Source organism: Penicillium waksmanii (genome assembly GCF_028829765.1).
Source record: "Penicillium waksmanii strain IBT 27052 chromosome Unknown utg000008l:1.0-5622682.0:1.0-5626561.0, whole genome shotgun sequence".
Lineage (NCBI taxonomy): Eukaryota > Fungi > Ascomycota > Eurotiomycetes > Eurotiales > Aspergillaceae > Penicillium > Penicillium waksmanii.
Genome location: NW_026643254.1, coordinates 4713584 through 4730919, shown reverse-complemented (window position 1 = coordinate 4730919; position 17336 = coordinate 4713584). Strand labels below are relative to the sequence as shown.

The 17336-nt window shown below is 48.4% G+C and overlaps 8 protein-coding genes across 8 annotated transcripts; 3 read left to right on the top strand and 5 right to left on the bottom strand.

The window, feature by feature from the left end:
* Positions 1-526: 526 nt before the first annotated feature.
* On the bottom strand, positions 527-2074 carry N7481_010133 (uncharacterized protein; the record flags this gene model as incomplete). The annotated part of the gene is made up of 3 exons (XM_057269352.1): positions 527-1402; positions 1467-1607; positions 1685-2074. 3 exons carry the CDS (start codon positions 2072-2074, stop codon positions 527-529), a joined length of 1407 nt encoding a protein of 468 aa, XP_057120029.1.
* Positions 2075-3807: 1733 nt separating this feature from the next.
* N7481_010132 (class I SAM-dependent methyltransferase) lies at positions 3808-5388 on the top strand (the record flags this gene model as incomplete). Its single annotated transcript, XM_057269351.1, has 9 exons — positions 3808-3828; positions 3883-3935; positions 3990-4024; positions 4278-4360; positions 4411-4451; positions 4501-4526; positions 4577-4763; positions 4832-5260; positions 5310-5388. The coding sequence occupies 9 exons, from the start codon at positions 3808-3810 to the stop codon at positions 5386-5388; spliced, it is 954 nt and encodes a 317-aa protein (XP_057120028.1).
* A 773-nt stretch (positions 5389-6161) lies between these two features.
* Positions 6162-6563, bottom strand: N7481_010131 (uncharacterized protein; the record flags this gene model as incomplete). The annotated part of the gene is made up of 1 exon (XM_057269350.1): positions 6162-6563. The coding sequence occupies one exon, from the start codon at positions 6561-6563 to the stop codon at positions 6162-6164; it is 402 nt and encodes a 133-aa protein (XP_057120027.1).
* A 645-nt stretch (positions 6564-7208) lies between these two features.
* On the top strand, positions 7209-8694 carry N7481_010130 (NAD(P)/FAD-dependent oxidoreductase; the record flags this gene model as incomplete). Its single annotated transcript, XM_057269349.1, has 3 exons — positions 7209-7262; positions 7304-7777; positions 7981-8694. 3 exons carry the CDS (start codon positions 7209-7211, stop codon positions 8692-8694), a joined length of 1242 nt encoding a protein of 413 aa, XP_057120026.1.
* A 355-nt stretch (positions 8695-9049) lies between these two features.
* aspf34 (cell wall protein PhiA) lies at positions 9050-9662 on the bottom strand (the record flags this gene model as incomplete). Its single annotated transcript, XM_057269348.1, has 2 exons — positions 9050-9306; positions 9371-9662. 2 exons carry the CDS (start codon positions 9660-9662, stop codon positions 9050-9052), a joined length of 549 nt encoding a protein of 182 aa, XP_057120025.1.
* A 2249-nt stretch (positions 9663-11911) lies between these two features.
* On the bottom strand, positions 11912-13384 carry N7481_010128 (Amino acid transporter transmembrane; the record flags this gene model as incomplete). The annotated part of the gene is made up of 3 exons (XM_057269347.1): positions 11912-11971; positions 12033-13039; positions 13138-13384. 3 exons carry the CDS (start codon positions 13382-13384, stop codon positions 11912-11914), a joined length of 1314 nt encoding a protein of 437 aa, XP_057120024.1.
* A 1495-nt stretch (positions 13385-14879) lies between these two features.
* On the top strand, positions 14880-15537 carry N7481_010127 (uncharacterized protein; the record flags this gene model as incomplete). Its single annotated transcript, XM_057269346.1, has 2 exons — positions 14880-15158; positions 15286-15537. 2 exons carry the CDS (start codon positions 14880-14882, stop codon positions 15535-15537), a joined length of 531 nt encoding a protein of 176 aa, XP_057120023.1.
* Positions 15538-15856: 319 nt separating this feature from the next.
* Positions 15857-17207, bottom strand: N7481_010126 (Aspartate aminotransferase; the record flags this gene model as incomplete). The annotated part of the gene is made up of 4 exons (XM_057269345.1): positions 15857-15969; positions 16040-16290; positions 16352-16373; positions 16421-17207. 4 exons carry the CDS (start codon positions 17205-17207, stop codon positions 15857-15859), a joined length of 1173 nt encoding a protein of 390 aa, XP_057120022.1.
* Positions 17208-17336: the final 129 nt, after the last annotated feature.

The following is a 17336-nucleotide window of genomic DNA, read 5'->3' as shown; positions in this document are numbered from 1 at the left end:
TACCTCATTGCATCGTGTGCTATATCGTACTTTCATCTGTGAGTATCTGAGCATCCTCACAGCCACCTTCAGAAACAGTGCCGCAGATTCTGACCTAAACGAGGCTGCACTAGTTGTCTTCGTCGGAAGATCAAATGCGGAATGCGTCGACGCCGGAATAAAAAATACAAAAAATTAGATTCATGGTTCGAGAGCTTTTGAAAATCAGTTTCGTCTAGCTGTCAAAAACGTGTTACAATCCATAATCTTCAAAGGACCCATAAAAAAGTGCCGTCTCGTGATATATAAGGTCTCTCTAGGTTGTCCCTCCGAGCTCTCTCTCCCCTTCTCTGTGGGTCATGATAACGGGGACCTGCGAAGCCCTGAAGATTCCCTGAGATAAGCGCCGCTACTATTTACTATCATTCTCTGAATAGTGACTTTCTATTGTCTTCGCCAAAACCATCAAATTGACAATCTAGGAGACGACTTCAGGTAGGCACGCAAAAGACGCTGGCTTCGTTCGTGCTGAGAAAATCCATAGTTCTTATGGATTAGCATCCCGCTGGACGACCTGATCTAGTAAATTTGGGACAGCGGAAACCCCACCCACGACTTGATGTTGTTTCCGTACTGACTCTGGAGTGCCGGCTTGCAGCTCACCCGAAGGTGAAGTTACTGTAATGCCTGCTTGATGAGCCTGGTGCATCATCCACAATCCTGTGAAGACTTCACAAAGGCGAAAGCAAGATTCGAACCCGGCCTCTCCAAATGCACGAAAAACGCTCTGACACCAATCAAATTTCTTTCGGTTTCCAGAATCTACAGCTGCAGACTTGCAAGCCTGACAAAGAGAAAACGTGGCCGAGTGAATTCCCCATGCCTTCTTATCATCTTGTGCATGGTAGGGCATAGCTCGGGCAATCTGATCGCCCCAGTAGCTCGAGATCAAATAATCCTGGTCGCCAAACTGATCATCAATGTCCGGCGTGAATGGATCAATATAGTAGACGTAAACAAGGTTCCGGGCCCGAGAGATCACCACATGCATGATACTAAGCAATGTCCAATACATGATATGAATTTTCCCACTGTCAAGGGAGTGGAATCGGTATGCGGTACCAAATAGGTCGTCTGTCGGAGGAATTCGTGTGGTTAAAACCTCTCCTGGAGCGCATTCCTCCGGGCCCCGCCTGACATTTTTGGCATACCACTCTGTCACCTTCTCCCGATGTGCGAGGCATTTACGAAGCAGCATGCGACAGATTTTGTGATTCGGGGGCCTAGCCATCCTCACTGCATTGGATATTGGCGCGAAATTAGCGTAAAGGCGAAGCAGTTCCACAGTTGGGTTGCCTTCACTTGGCTGGGTGATGTAGTCGAATTCTTCTTGGTTGATGTTAATTCCTTGGGCGGACATTACCTAGAAATCATTAGCCAACGGGCCTCTGTAGCTTCTTCAAAGGTTAGATATAGTGCCCGCGTACCAGACGCTGCTTCTGATATTCGTGATATATGGTGTGAACCAGTGGGCTTTGGCCTAGCCGATGACGGTAATGGTTAAGGATCGCATTGGTCCCCACGATGTGGGCGATCCATGCGTGAAGATTGGTTGGACAGTAATATGTCTTAAAGATAGTCCATTAGATTGAAAACTACTAGTATGAAACAGAAAAATCGAATGGTTGGAAGTAAGTCCGCTTACCTCGATTTCCTGAAAGAGGACGGTGCAATATATGATGTCATCAGAATAAACATCACGGGTAATCATGCTCCCCATTTGCTTAATGGCTGAATTGTAAAGTTGAACACCATATTTGAGTAGTCCGGCATCTTTATTCTGTTTCCCCAGCCAGGCACATGCCAATGCGGCCAGGGACTTTTCCAACATCTCGCTTTTCCTGGGAATCGCGGAGAAGTTGGACGCCAGATAGTACCAGAGATCCACACTGGACTTTGCATCGGCCTGAACCGGAAAGAATACGTTGAAGTATGATGAGAAGATCTGTTCACGTCTGGAAGGACCCGAGGCGATCCCCGGCGGTAGACCAGATCGCCCCTGGTTAACAGTTGGGACTTGTGCTCGCTGGATCATTTCTTGCGATCTCACAGCTGCGGAATAAATCACAAACTTCTGGTCTTTCTCATAGCCAGAGCACTTTGTGCCATACTTAATACAACGCAAGCATTCTGGCTTTTGCTCATCACACTTTTGCTGACTGTTAGGATCTTCTCAACAACGATCGGATCGGATCAGATCGGAGCAGCCCACCTTAACACGTCTTTTCTTGCACATCCGGCAACCTTTTGATTGCCAGGGCGTACCCCCCATTGCGTCTTGCTCGGGATATAATTTACCTAGATGATCAGCTTGTGTGGACCGAGTTGAGGTCGATCGGGTGTGATGGCGGGGGCTGAAGGAGTTAAAGGGGTGCAGAGCCAAGGAGTGTTTCACAGTTGGGAAGTGGTTTTAGGGGCAGAATTCTTGGCCCCCACAAGACCACAAGGCCACATACCCCCTGTCTCTTGCATCAAATGGAATTAGGCTGACATCAGAGTCTCTTTGCTTCCAACTATTTAGGCCAACTGCGACCGATCAAATGCGGGTTCGTGGCGGTGTGCCAACCGGAGAAAACATCCCCTTCTATTTTTCTTCTTCCCTGGATGGACATTTTAAAGATGTGGGATGTAACTTGAAGTGGTATTTTGCTCTCTCATTCTCGCAATTCTCCTACAACATCAATTGAACTGACTGGCTACGAGTAGTAACTAGTCCGCGGTCTCCACACCTGGTTTTCTTTTAATTAATTTAACCACTTTCTCTAGTTTTGTTGTGCGTGAATCTGTTCTTGTCTTGCCATGGAATTAAAATACCATTTTATGATAATTGTTTAGTCATTTCATACTAATAAACAAGCAAATTTAATTGTAGAATACTGTCAATTCCACCTTAATATCGTGTATTTGCCAGAAATTGATGCCCTCCGACCGTGGTGATACCGCGAAGAGCCGTTTCACTGAGGAAAGTTGCTCCCTACGCCAAACCGGTTTGAGGAGGCTTCTATAGTTACCAGATAAGTTATCCATTCGGCACAAGAAAATCTAGCCTCATTATAACAATCTCCCACAGGAAATCAACTGGAGATTCGGACTTGGCAAGCCTCTGAAAAATCAACCCACAAGCATCCCCAGGCGGTTGTACTTGCTTTCTTTTATTAGTACAGTCATTGAAAAAATTGAAAAGGTGTTCTAGGCAAATTTAGGGTTGTGAGCACTTGATGGATTGAATTTAATTCAATTTCCGGCTTTTCGCCTTTTTTAGCACAGGTCATGCTAGCAATCTCCTGCACCGTGAATGGCTTTGTACTAGTTGTGGGCCAAACAGCCTTAGCTCAATGTCTCATTGCTTTTACTAAACGAGAGCTGCATTTTTCCTTGCGGGATTCCATCTTCTTGTCTTAATCGCCAGGAGAGGGAGACTACTGTATGTTAAAACTTCAATTGGTTCATGTTCATCTTCTAAGGTTCTTTTTGACTCTCACGATGTACTCGTACGGACGAAGCCACCGCATGGCCTCCGGGGCTACCCCGACCCTAATATCACACCTGAGTGGTACCAGTCCAGGATCGCTTAGTGCAAAATCCTGGAGTGATGTTTAATGTGCCTAGATCCGTATTGAGTTAGCGTGATTACTGAACAGCAAAGCAGAGCGGGGCTCAATGAAAGCCAGGAGACGCTCTTAATAATGGCTCAAAGCCTCTCCCTCTTCCTCTGAAAAACCGAAATCCCCTTCTTGTGCCTGTTGATTTCAACATTCAACCACCACGATGTCGGACAAAATTACCATTGTAAGTTGTGATCTGAATGCGTTAGAGTTACGATTTCCTTAACTCAATCCCCAGGACCCCGATTTCTACACCCTGACGAAGGATTGGGAGCCCGTTGACTTCGAGTCGTAAGATCCCCGTTATAGTGAAGCAACACGCCTCTATAGCTAATGGACTAGTAGGGAAACTACATCTCTTGCGTCGACGATTGCAAGAGGTAGGCTAGAAAACGGTAGACGGTTGTTATCATGAAGTAACCATTCGAGGGGCGTTCCTCTACTTACATGAAAGCAGATATCAGGCAATGAAGGACGACGATTACTGGTCTGTCAACCCCTCTTTCCATCCTTTAACATTTGAATTGACATTTAATAATATGTAGGAGTCCTTCCGATGAAAGACAATTTGAGGCATTTGAGATTGGGGAAGTACCTGTTCATTCTAATAATCCTAATCCCTGCTAACCGTAGTCTTCAGTCACCTCATGTTTCTTTTGCTAGAGTACCAGGAGAAATGTCCTCTTCATCGAGCTCCTCTACCAAAATCTCCCAAGGTAAATTTTCACGTGGTTTAAGAAGCTGCTCCATGCTTATTATCCTCTAGCATATCCTAGACATTGGCACCGGCAAAGGCACCTGGGCTATGTACTACTTCGGCTCCCTTGCTTATAGAGCTTTACTAACTTCGAGAAAGCGACATCGCTGATCAATATCCGTCGGGTTGGTGCCCCCTATTCCCCTTCTCGAGCGGCTAGTCTAATCGCGTACAGCGACTGTCCGTGGTGTTGATATTTTCCCACCCCCCGTGACTTGGATGCCACCAAACTGTATATTCGAAGTAGACGACATCTTACGTGAATGGACGTGGGAAAAGCCATTTGACTTCATTCACCTTCGCTTGATGCTGGGAGCATTTACACCCGAAGGGTGGCAGCAAGTTTACAGGCAGTGCTATGAGTTAGTATCGCTTGATTCCTCGAACACTTTATGAAGCTCCATGGACTAATATAGTATTTGATATGTAGGTCTCTTGCTCCAGGTTGCTGGATTGAGCAGATCGAACTAGACGTCCGAGTGTATAGTGACGATGGTTCCATGAAGAGCGATAGCTATTTAGCTGGCTGGGGTGATAACTTTATTGGTTGCTCTGAGCGAGCCGGTCGCTCGCTCCTAACACAGGAGACAATGCGATCTTCCATGGAGAAGGCTGGGTTCGTTGATACTCACGAAAAGCTTTACAAGATCCCTCTGGGTCCCTGGCCAAAGGACAAAATACTTAAGGAAGTTGGTCAACTTCAATACCTCCATTGGACTGCTGCTCTGGAAGGCTGGGCTCTCTGGCTGCTCACTAAGTTTGGAGCGCCCTCCCCGTGGAGCAATGAGGAGGTTCAGGTCTACCTAGCCAATGTCAGATCCGAATTGAGGAATCCCCGCATTCATGCCTATGAACTCGCGTAAGCTCTCCTCGTCTAAATTTATCTTCTTCATAATGACCAGTTTCAGTCGCAGAGTCTGGGCCAGAAAGCCAACTGAGGAGGAGCTTCGAACGCGCCCCGAGGTCAAACAGAGCCCCGATGAATAGCCCGGCTATGTTATGAATAGTTATGAGGTATTTACTCAGGCTGTTGTTTATTTTCCCATTATTTAACATCTCGCTCTGTCTGATTAGCACATCTGAAGTGGTTGTGTACTCAATCAAAATAAAGCAGGTTACGGTACCATCCATTTCCACGTGATTAGTAATGGCTACAAATTTGATATTTTATCAACCTGGGAAGATTAGGATGTTCTTCTGAAAAGCTAGTCTTGTATTTAAGACATCCATAGTAACTTGAATCTTGACCGGGTTGATTTACTAGCCTCGAATATTCCAAGTTGCCCAGGTGCCCAGGTGAAAGATATACTATACTCCTAGTAAAAGTAATTTAAGATATCACAAACCTTGGCCGAGCCAGTATTTGATAGTTTCACAATTTCAAGGCCTCCATTTTGGTTACCTTGAGTCCTCGGGGATAAGTTTTCGAAATACTCATTATCTCCTCTCGCAATGAAAGTAATGGGAGATGCAACATATGTCCGACTGGGGCGCAATTCTCACGGAATCACTGATTGGATTTTGTTTGCTTTTAGTCGTTTTTCACTACTAAAATACTGGACCATTGGGCCTGGTTTGATCCATTATCTGAATCCAATGGCAACATGGTTCGGACCACCACCGCAAGTTATCACCAATGCTATTATATTGATCGCAATGATCAACATAATGTTTAACATGGAGAAACAGAACTCTAATTCTCCATAAACTCGAACAAAGACAAGGACAGTTATTATCATCAATAGGCCGAAGATGGTGATCTAAATAGCATTGTTCACCGTTGTCCAGAACTCCACAATGACTGCAGTGGCGACAAGCTCAGCTGGGATGGATACCAGGTATGAATAGATTTGATTCCAGCCATTAGCAAACGCCAAATCTGGGTCGCAAAATAGTTCTGCATGTCGGATCGCACCCCCATTGAGTGGAACGAGCGCACCCATTTCTTTAGGGTTTTCCACAGCGAAAATGACGCTGGAAACGCTAAGACCAACGATAGAATAGGCCATGAAAGCCCCCAAAGATCCGGCCGCTGCAAATGCCTGACCAGAACTGAGAAAAAGACCAGTGCCAATTGTCCCTGCTACGGCAATCATCTGAATATGTCGTTGATGAAGTCCTTGTTTGAAAATGTGAACCTCTTCGAGGTGGGCACTGGCCATTTCGATATCCCCACGATTTTCTTTTTTATCGTATCTAAAGATTGGGCATTCTCCATGGTCGCCCGTTCATTGTATTCTCGGTCGGCAAAGCGGACAACTTGGGGTTGACTCGTACAGATTCCATTATGAGCGTGCCATGCGAAGTCAAATTTATTGTCACACAGGATGTAACAACATTCATGCGCCTTTTGTATGTGCCGGTTTTTTTTTGGCTTTTTTTGCTTTTTCGCATCTGTATTTTTCCTTCTGCGAGTAGCTCGTTTCAGTGTGTCATCAATAGCGCGAGAACCGCCAGTCCCACCACCCACCACTGATTGGGGTCAACTTGGAAATAGGAACGTCATTTAAAGCCGACCGGTAAAGCCCTAGCCGATATTTGCCAAGGTCCTCATTTTGACTCCAGAGAGTGAACTCTAGCAATCACTTTTTCATCCTCCAGCTTCATCTGCATGGCCTTCGGCGGCAGTGGGGAAGCCAGTGTTGGTCCAAATCTCGGATTTTGGGAGCCAGAATAACACCAACCTCCTTCGAATCCTCCACAATGCCAAAATGCGAATAAAAAGATGTTGATTGAACGGCCAGGCTGGCGGTGATGGAAAGGGGTGTCGTGCCACTTGGGAACTCGACTGCGGTTGCTGGGTCGAAATGCTGAGAGAACTCGGTGAGATGAAGAACAAAGTCGAGACGACGTCCACCAAGGTCGACCATCCCTTTTCTTTTATTTCCATTGATTCTTCCAGTCCCTCATTACGCCAATCTCCTGTACCGATCAAACAGCCGCAATCAACGCGAATTCGACGTGTTTCCCGGTCGCAAACCCCCTGGAATCTTTCTGGCAAACTGAAACCCACCCTCTCAGCGACCATCGCTCCACTGCAGAGTTACCAGTTGAGACCGACATTGTCATTATTGGGGCTGGTTTCGCCGGGGTCAGTACAGCTCATCATTTGGTTCGGGAATTCAAAGGAGACCTTGAAACAGCACCCTCCATCACGATTCTTGAGGCCCGAGCTGCATGTTCAGGGGCAACCGGAAGGAATGGAGGGCATCTCCGGCCGGACTTTTATGGGCACATCCCAAAGTATATCGAGCAGTCTGGTCCAAGAGCTGGGGCGGAGATTGCGGAGTTCGAAATTGCTAACCTGCGTGCCCTGAAGAGATTCATTGAGGAAGAGGACATCGACTGCGATTTTACTTTGGCGAGATCGATTGATGTCTGGTGTAATGAGTAGGCGGCAAAAATTGCCAAGGCAATTATGACAGCATGCGGGCGCATAAGTTTGATTACACGGATGATGTCGTTTTTTATACTGGAAATAAGGCGGAAGGGTTGAGTGAGAGCCTGAGAGTCATTATGGCTTTCAACAACCCTGATATAAGCATTGTGGGATTTTGAACTGATTTCTTTTGTCCCTAGGTCTGTGGTGTGAAGGGTGTGCAGTCGCGTGTGCCTCTTTCACTGCCGGGACACTATGGCCCCTTCAAGCTTGTTATGCACTTGGTGCAGAAACTGTTGGAGTCAAAGTTTGTTAATCTGCAAACATACACACCAGTACATTTGGTTCAGTCGGACAAGACCGGGGTTTTCTTCGTTAATACTGCCCGTGGACATGTACATACTGGCAAAGTTATATATGCCAACAATGCTTATGTCTCGGGAACTCTTCCAGAATATGCGAAGAATACTATCATTCCTTGCAAAGGTATATGCTGCCGAATTGCTGTTCCAGATGGGACTATGCCCCCATTGCTAAATAATTCATACATCAATCGAGCCAACGACCATACTCTCTCGTACCTGGTTCCACGGCCGGATGGAAGCATTGTTGTTGGGGGCGCTGCTGCAAGATTCAAGTCATTCAGAGAGCAATGGTATGACAATGTGGATGATGGTTGTCTGATCGATGCGGCCAAGGCATACTACGACAATTACATGCTGCGCACCTATCTCGGTTGGGAAGATACGGGTGCCAAGGTGAATACTATCTGGACTGGTGTCATGGGATACTCTTACGATTCGAATCCCCACATCGGCCAAGTACCTTCCAAAGAGAGCGAATTCATCATCGCCGGATTCAATGGTCATGGGATGCCCGTCATCTGGCTGGCAGCTCAGGAGCTAGCACCATGATTTCTCAGGGAATTTCCTTCGAGGAGACAAAAATGCCTAGGCTATTCAAAACCTCCGTGCAGCGCATCAATCGAGCAAAGCTAGGCCGACAGGAAGATGGAGATATTATTGGTAGTGGTAATCTGCCTGTTGTGAAGCCATGAGGCAATTCGGATTCGCTGAAGACCGCCTCAAAAGTCTCGTGGTCGGCTGAAAAATTTCGTTCTATTAATTTGATTTTACCGGCGGAGGCTTCTTTGGGGTTAGATTTAAGCCTAATGAAAATGTATCTTATTCAAGTTGTATTCAAGTGCTCGCTAATGTTGAAATCTCCTATGTAACCAGTGAAGATGAATCAAGGCTCAAGTAGCTTGATTTACTCGGTGTAAAGGCAGCCATTGGGGTTGGAAGTCTTCTCGATGCGAGCAGCGATACCGACGCAGTCCTTGTTGCCAGCAGGGTTTGAGACTCCGGCAGAAGCCCAGATAGACCAGGCGCCGTCAATGCTGTTGGGGCAGGCAATCAGGTCATTTCCAGCGAACTGCAGGTGACCATCCTTGAGAGCCCATCCCTCACGCTCGGAGTTCTTGGGAGCAGGTTGGGCGCCAGTGGTGTATCCGATCTTTCCCTGGCCTATTGAAAAGACACGCATTAGTTATGGCTGTTCCAAAGTCAATGTGTCTCTTTGTTCACTTACCCATGCCAGATCGGTCGACGTAGATCTCCTGGGGAGTCGCGGACTTGTCGTAAAGGTAAAGGGCACCATCGTTGATGTAGAAGGTGGCATCCTGCTCCTTGGGGCGAGCGCAGCTGGCATTCTGAGTGGACAAACCAGCAAAGATGCTGCTCTTGGCGGCGTTGAACGCAGAGTACTGGACACCAGACCCAGAGTGGATTGCAACGACGCCGAAAGTGCTGGACTGAGCGGCGGGGGTGGCAGTGGCAGTGGCCGCGAGGCCGGTGGCAATGACGATGTTCTTGAGCTGCATGATGAAATGCTTTGTTTATGTTGATTGTTCGAAAAGGAAGATAGTGGTTGAGGAAGGATGGAGCAGTGTTTGATGAGGTGGATGTATTCTGAGAAATTACAAGTCCAGGTCGAAAAAGGCCATGCCTTTATACTCTACGACCTTGCCAGGCATCGGGATTACTTCGCAGAAAGACAACCAGTATACAGCTACTCTGTATTCTACCGAGGCATATGTCTCAAATTTGGATGTTGATCTACGAGTAATAGGGAAAGATCCATATGGATTAGGGGAGTGGGGCCGGTTGTGCTTCGCCTCTTCAGAATTCCGAGGACTATAATTAGCCGCAGGCAAAAGGGTCCTACGTCCGGAGTAGCCGCTAGCAATGATAAAATACTCGTAGCCCTTCAAGTATGCAATGGACGTTTTCTCGAGGACCTGGGATTGATTCAATGTCCGAGGAAATTAACGCGGGATTCTCAAACCTTTCTGCATTTACCACCACGAAAATAATTGACTTCTCGTAGTATATTGTACAGAATGTGTCATTACTATGTATGTGACTTGTAAATTGCCACAGGCTCTCCCATTAACGGCATGTCGATCATCTAACTATCGGGGAAATTCTAGCAACTTCGGTAAAATCATGGGTCTGCCCCATACTCTGAACCGATCCTATGTCTCGGGTGCGATCACTGAAGAAAGCAGACGCTGAGGGCGAGAGGATCCACATGTCTCTCCCAGTCCGAGTCAAGGCCAATCAGAGATGTTCTCTTGGGTAGTCCTCAAATTAAAAACAGGTTTCGATTGTGTATTTCCGGGCGAGTAACTTAAAAGTTTAGTCGATTTCGCTCCCCCGTAACCTAAGCCTGCGGTACTCCGTATTCGTATGCGATGCGATACAACTCTGCATGCTCAAGGGCCGTCCCGAATCTGGGCAATATGACATTACTTCTTCTCTCCCTAAAGATTGCCTTGTATTAGCATCAGCTCTGTTTTCATTTTGGGCATTTGCCCGCTGCTGTCTGTTATTTCAGGTCGACCTTGGCACCCCTTTCTTAAAGACTGGGCGGCGGAAAATCCTCCATCGAGATGACCGCTTGGAAATGTCGATTTTAAAAATCCTTTACTTTACTTACCGCTGACAAGCAGGCCCTGGAACTGCCCATATCCTCACATAAGAAACGAGCCTCGGTGGTCTAAATTCAAACTTGAAAAGCTTCAAATTCAGGCAACAACATGAAGGTTCAAGGGTTAACGTTAATGTATTAATTCAATATATAGTTATATAGTACTACTATATATACTAATAAAAAGCCGTCCCCCTGGGCATGAACTTGAATATTCAAGGTGTATCATGATCGTAAATGACAGCTTTCAATAACCTTGGGAATCACCACTTACCTTTTCCCGATCTCCATTGGGCTAGGTTAAATTGTCTACCTGGTGGATAGCCCGATGGGGGAGGATACCATCTCGACTAGTACTCATCAGTTCCAGCTGAAACATGCGTACAAAGGCACTAACTGCCAGTGCCAATGTAGAAGGTAGGAGTACTTATTCAAATTCGGGAGCTATGGTGTATATTTAGACTAGCTCCCGTCATACCGTGGGGTTTTTCATATTATTGTGTGGATCCTCGATACGGCAGCATCCGGAGGGCAGCTGGCCCTTTCTTAATCGAACCTCCGACTAACTCTGCGTGCAGAGTAAATCATGGAATCTTCTTCTCTGATGAATTCGTATTGCAGGCCTATGATATCTGTCTCTGTTAACTTGAATTCAGAGTTGGTGCCAAGTGTCACTGTCTTAGGGAGAGCTCCGACGCTCTGGAAGAAGATGTGGAGCCTGCTCTTTTGTCTCCACTACAGGGGCAAATATCTCAGTTGTCGGTATGGTATGACAATCGCATGCAAGTGAATGGAAGGTCATGGATTCGTTCTACGAATCAATAGGCTCGCGCGGTCGGGCGACATTCTGCGAGTCAATCCCACCAAGGTAAGCTGATTTCATCGCGAGAAAACACGGCCAGTGAATGCTAGGCATCCACTACCAAGAAACTACAGGTTTCACAAGAAATACTGAAGGTATAAATCAAGATGGATATCTCCGATATCTGGAATATTATGTACAAATACATCAGTCACATGACTAGGTATCTCAGGGCCGTGCCATGCAATCTGCGTCACATCCAGCGCTAGTCTCAGTGTATGTCTATCCGATATCTCGTAGGAAAGAGACAAGAGTAATTTAAAAGTGCATAGCATCATCTATGATGGCTTTGCGCAGGTAAATACGCCACGGACAGAGCCAGTATTGTATTTGTCGATCTGTTAATAGTTTGTTAGATATCTGCGAGAGGGTAAGGGGGATCTTCAAGGTTGAACATACAATGTCGTCGATACTGGAATAGGTACCGGCCACGAGAATAATCATTCCGAGAACGAAAATGAACCCATTGACCACAGTCAGTAACAGATTCTTGCGCTCGAACATGCCACCTTTCCGGATGAGGAGGAACCACATCAGGGCCGGGAAGTAGAAGGTGAATCCGGAGATAAAGAGGGCCGAGGAGATTGACAGTAAATCGTTGAAGAATGGGATAACTTCGGCAATGATGAAGGCAATGACTGTGGCAGCCGCAATGACAGCCAGCCAGGTGATCCATCCCATTTTAGTGTTGATGTATCGGATCGGGGAGTTGGCAAAGATCCGACCGTGAACTAAGCGCCCAAAGACAACTGTATTGATCGATCCACTGATGAAGATAACCGGTAAGGCAATGCCATAAGCGACACGACTTAAAGTGGTTCCTGCCGATGTAAGAGCCGGGCTTGACACGTCCTGCCCGACGAATGCGTAGATAAGGGCGCCGGTGAGGGTATAGATCACAATTTCTGTGATACCGAGAGTCCAGATCGACTTGACAAAGTCCTTAGGGGTGTGCATTTCATCCATGAAGGAGAATTGGCACATAGCAAAGCTGTAGGCAAAGATGATGTTTGAGATGGCGATAAAACCTTCAGTGAAGGTTAAATTCTCTTTAGGCCATGCAGACCAGTTAACAGCAGCCAGCCCACCGGGTGCGTTTGAGGCCTGTACTCCGGTACCGATAATGGTAACGCCGATGGCGATGACGATTGAAGCAAAATCGATGTACCCAAGAATGGCGACCTCGGTAAAACTGGGCGGCACAGCTAGGGCGAACAGGATAATAGCTGAGACCACCGCGAAGACCACAGAGCAGATAGTACTCTCGGTGATATTCATAAAGGCAATAGTTCCAGTCAGACAGTGCGATCCGGTCAAGAAGATCAGCTGGAGACACAGCATGAAGTTGATCAACTCGTATCCAAAGCGCCCCCACATCAGACGACCGGCGTCGGGATAGTTGGCAACTTGGGGAAGAAGAGTAGTTTGACCTGACCGACAATGTAACTGGTGTAGATGGCGACCAGGCCCAGACCGACACAGCAGATTGTTCCAGCGACCATACCCAGGTAGGCAAAGGTTTGAGGGATGGACAGACTGCCGAGTGCAATAGCTTCGACGATGAGGACAATGGTGAGGCGTTTCCAACCCAGGCGGCTGAACTTCTGGATGCCATGACGCTCCGCGTCGGTCATCTCGCCCAGCATTTCATTGTCGAAAGCCGGTGGGGCGGCGTAGCTGGTCTTCTCATTATCGGAGTCGGAGATGACCTTGGGGTCATGACCGTTGATGTTGTTGTCCTCGTAGCCCATGATGCCGGAAGGGAACCGGTGGGAGGATGGAGGTGAGAAGGGAGTGAATGAGGAGAGAGAAAGGTAGGAAAAGAGGCGCTGAGAGGAGAAGAAGTAGTCGAGAGAGCACAGGATCAGTCAACAGGGGGGGGAGGTCAGTGAGATAAGAATGGCCATCAGTGGTCGGTCGTTCAGGTCACCCAAAAGCGGCGCAGACTTTCCCCCGGGCGCAGTTTGATGAGACGATCCACACGTGGAGTACGACGCTGATCCACTTGGGAGAGGTGGCGGGCCAACAGCAGGGCCGGATGCAGGCCGGCGACTCCGCCGAAGGGGGTCGGAGGGGCGATAGAAGGCCCGTAGACGAATGTCGCGCAAGACGCCCGAGAGAAAAATGATAAGAAAGTTTCGGTTGTTATGTAAAAGAAATGCCAGGTGCAGTTAGTCCTTGGGGTTGGATGGGTCTGTCTCCAGATTCGGGGACTGAGACCTTGTGGAGAGAATGCGGGGGTGGATGAGGGTGGATGAGGATGGAAAAAACTGGAGAGTTCTTGAGGCGAGTATTCCAGTTGTTCAAGAGATCAAGATGAAGATTAAGATCAAGATCAAAATTTGATGATGAGGATGAGAACAAGCTTCGCAGCCACCCGGCGCCAATCTGGCAATCCTGGCTGAACAAGGCTTAAAGCCGGGCTGACAAGGTTGAGTTTATCAGGGTTGATGTGGTTGGTGGATGGGAAGTTGGCAGTGGCCAATCAGGTGATGTGCTGGCACGTGACGGGAGGTGTAAGAGATAAGAGATAAGAGATAAGCCGGCCCCAGGGTGGTCACATGACATGACACGGGACATGATGTCATGTGACTGATCTGCAGTACCCAACTTACACCGCTGACAGTACATTACAGTACATCCACTACATCCACTACATACAGACAGACTACAGACTTACCCATGGCCCATGGGATAGTTAACTACGGATACTCTAACATCATCACATCACATTGGAATATCACGTAATTATAGTTTAACAATTAAAGTTATATGGGGTAATTGAGTCGAATTAGTAACAGATTGGAGTAACCATACTCTGTGCTCCACAATATCCTAGGATCCTCCGGGGCAAAAGGTATCTATTCCTACCCAAGGGGCTATCGAGAGGGTATACTACTTCTCCTTCATCTCCACCACCACCACCACCACCACCACAACCACCACCGCCGCCACCGCCTAACCTACACCCAACCTACACTCAACCTACACTCAACCTACACTCATCCTCATCCTCCCATCACACTCGTCGTATAACCCACCCGCAGCCCCGCTCGCCCAGCATTGCGCCCGCTTCCATCCCCCACCCGTGTGATACACGTTGCCAGCCCCAACCCCCAATTCCGGGCTTCCTCCAACCGCCCGACGATCAGCGCCTGTTGCACTCCTTGACCCCGGTACTTTGGCAGAGTACTATCCAGGTACAGATGGGCCACTCCCACTTCCACCCCGTCACTATCCGTCATTATGCTGGCCAACGCTGCTGTCCCCGCCACCTGCTCATCCACCTCCGCAAAATATAGCCTCGTGTCTGTGCGCCGTGTCGCAATTTCCGCCAGTGCCCCCAACAGCTCGCGCGATCGCCCGTTTGATGAAAATCCCGCAATTGACGCCTCCACGAATCTCTCCCGCTCGTGGGGCTCCACACGCCGCACCAGAACCTTGGTCGGGTCGGGTCGGCGTGCATCGAGACCCCCCTTGATGTCGAGGAGAGGGAGACCGAGAGGGCTGGCCTACTGCACACCAGTATGTCGCGAGCTTCCTTTTTTTCTTCATACCCTTGCGATTTCAACAACGCAAAGTCTGCCGACGAGGCAAATGGTCCCAGATGGATCTCTGGCGTCAGCCCGCTAGCAGTGAAGAACTCTTCTAGCCCCCTTACATCCTCCTCATCGATTCTTCTTGCATTCCCACATCCTACCGCCCGGTTGAGCTTGCCCTGGAAAATGGCTCGTGTTCGGATCGCGATTCCACCCGACGGCAGCGGCTGGATGGCTACATCCTCGTCGGGGTAGAGCTCTTGGCACACTTCCGCTTGGCGGCGAATGTGAAGCATCTCGGCGTGCTCACAGCATTTGGTAGTGTCTATATCCATCGGTTCCTCGGACACGGAAATGGCGGGTGACATGGTATTGTGGATGACTCGGGGCTCCCAGTATCCTGTACGGAGCACACCTCAATGGGTTTGCGTAGATGTAGCCTGTGTCAAAGTAGAGAACTGGGCTCGATAGGTCAAGAGCCGAGGAAGTACGCAGGAGCAGTACTAGTCCAAGTCGAGTCATTGGTGACTCACATTGCATCTTACAACCGGGTTAAATTTACATAATCCCCTATAACTAGTCAACGACTAGTAGCAAAAATAACTTTCACAGGCTTGGTTTTCTGGGCAACGTCAATCGAGCTTGAATTTGAATTCCAACCTGAAGGTTGGTTTCGGGTTCATCTTAGTTCGCCTTCAACACCTCCGCAATCGATCTCGCTACATATTTAACATTGCCCTCGTTGAGACCCGCAATTGACACCCGGGAATTATCGGCCATGTACACATGATATTCCTCTGCAATACCGACATTAGCATCTCCGTCTTTTCCTACTAGCACATCGGTGCCCAGGTGACTCGGACCTACCTCGAAGCTTCACCACAACCTCTGGCGACAATCCTAGAAACCCAAACATCCCCGACTGCCGGATCAAGTGATCCCAAGATCCAGGCGTCTCCAATGCGAGTAAATGATCATACAAAGCCTTCCTCATGGATCGAATGCGATCGCTCATGGTGACCATATCGGTATACCACATCTGTTTGAGCTCCTCTGACCCCAACACCTGGCTGGCAATCTTGGCTCCAAAGCCGGGGGGGGTTGGACACTTCGGATCGCTGGAGCATCTCCAGCATGGATTGTGTGTTGGTGGCCGCTTGTTCCGTATGGGTGGCTAACAGGAAGCATCCGACTCGTTCCCCTGGCGAGTGTCAGCGAATATCAATGTCATCCGAGGCAGGCACTTACCGTAAAGACCCATGTTCTTCGCGAATGAGACACACACACCGGCCTCCATCTCCATCTCCCCAATAAACAGTCGAATCGGATAGGCATCCTCGTCCAGGTTCCCCGAGTTGAACCCAAGATAGGCGGAGTCGAAGAGTGGGAATAGCCGACGTTCTTTCATGCGCCTCGCAATTTCTTTCCATTGCTCTTTGCTGGGGTCGCAGCCGGTTGGGTTGTGGGCACAGGCGTGGATGATAACGATCGAGTTAGGCTCTGCATTATCTAACATGGAGTAGTATGATTCCACGTCCAAGTCCCGCGTCTCGGGATCATAGTAGTTGAAGCTCTCACAAGGGAATCCGAGGGATCCAAAGACCTGATGATGATTGGACCAAGTGGGTGAGGGAATGTAGACTTTAGGCTGGCCGTGACATGCGCGCAATAACAAGCCCGCCAAATGCAGAGAACCAGTGCCAGACAGGCTTTGGCAGGTTGCCACTTGACTCTTTCTCTGGGAATACAGATCAGATCCCAAGACCAGCTTGGCTGTCGCATTCCTAAAGTCGGCCAGGCCCAGAATGGGCAGATATTCATGGTTTAAGCCGTTGGCCAGTAGTTGCTCACGCGCTTTGTTGACCGATGGCAGAACCCAGGGTTGACCGTTGGCATCGCGATAGGTGCCCTGGCCCAGATTGACCTTCTGTGGGAATGAGTCGGCCACATACTTTGCGGTTAGGGCAAAGATGGCATCGGGAGGAATAAACCGAGCCTGGTCAAACCAGGATGGTGCATTTGAAGTAGAGGTCATGATTTCGCGGCGAAATGAAAGAAGCTTGTTATACGCATTTCCCGCGACCATGGATTGTCTTTTCTTCTTTATTGTCCATTGCTCACAGGTACATCGGAGGGTGGCCCGACAGTCGGCACGGTGACCGCA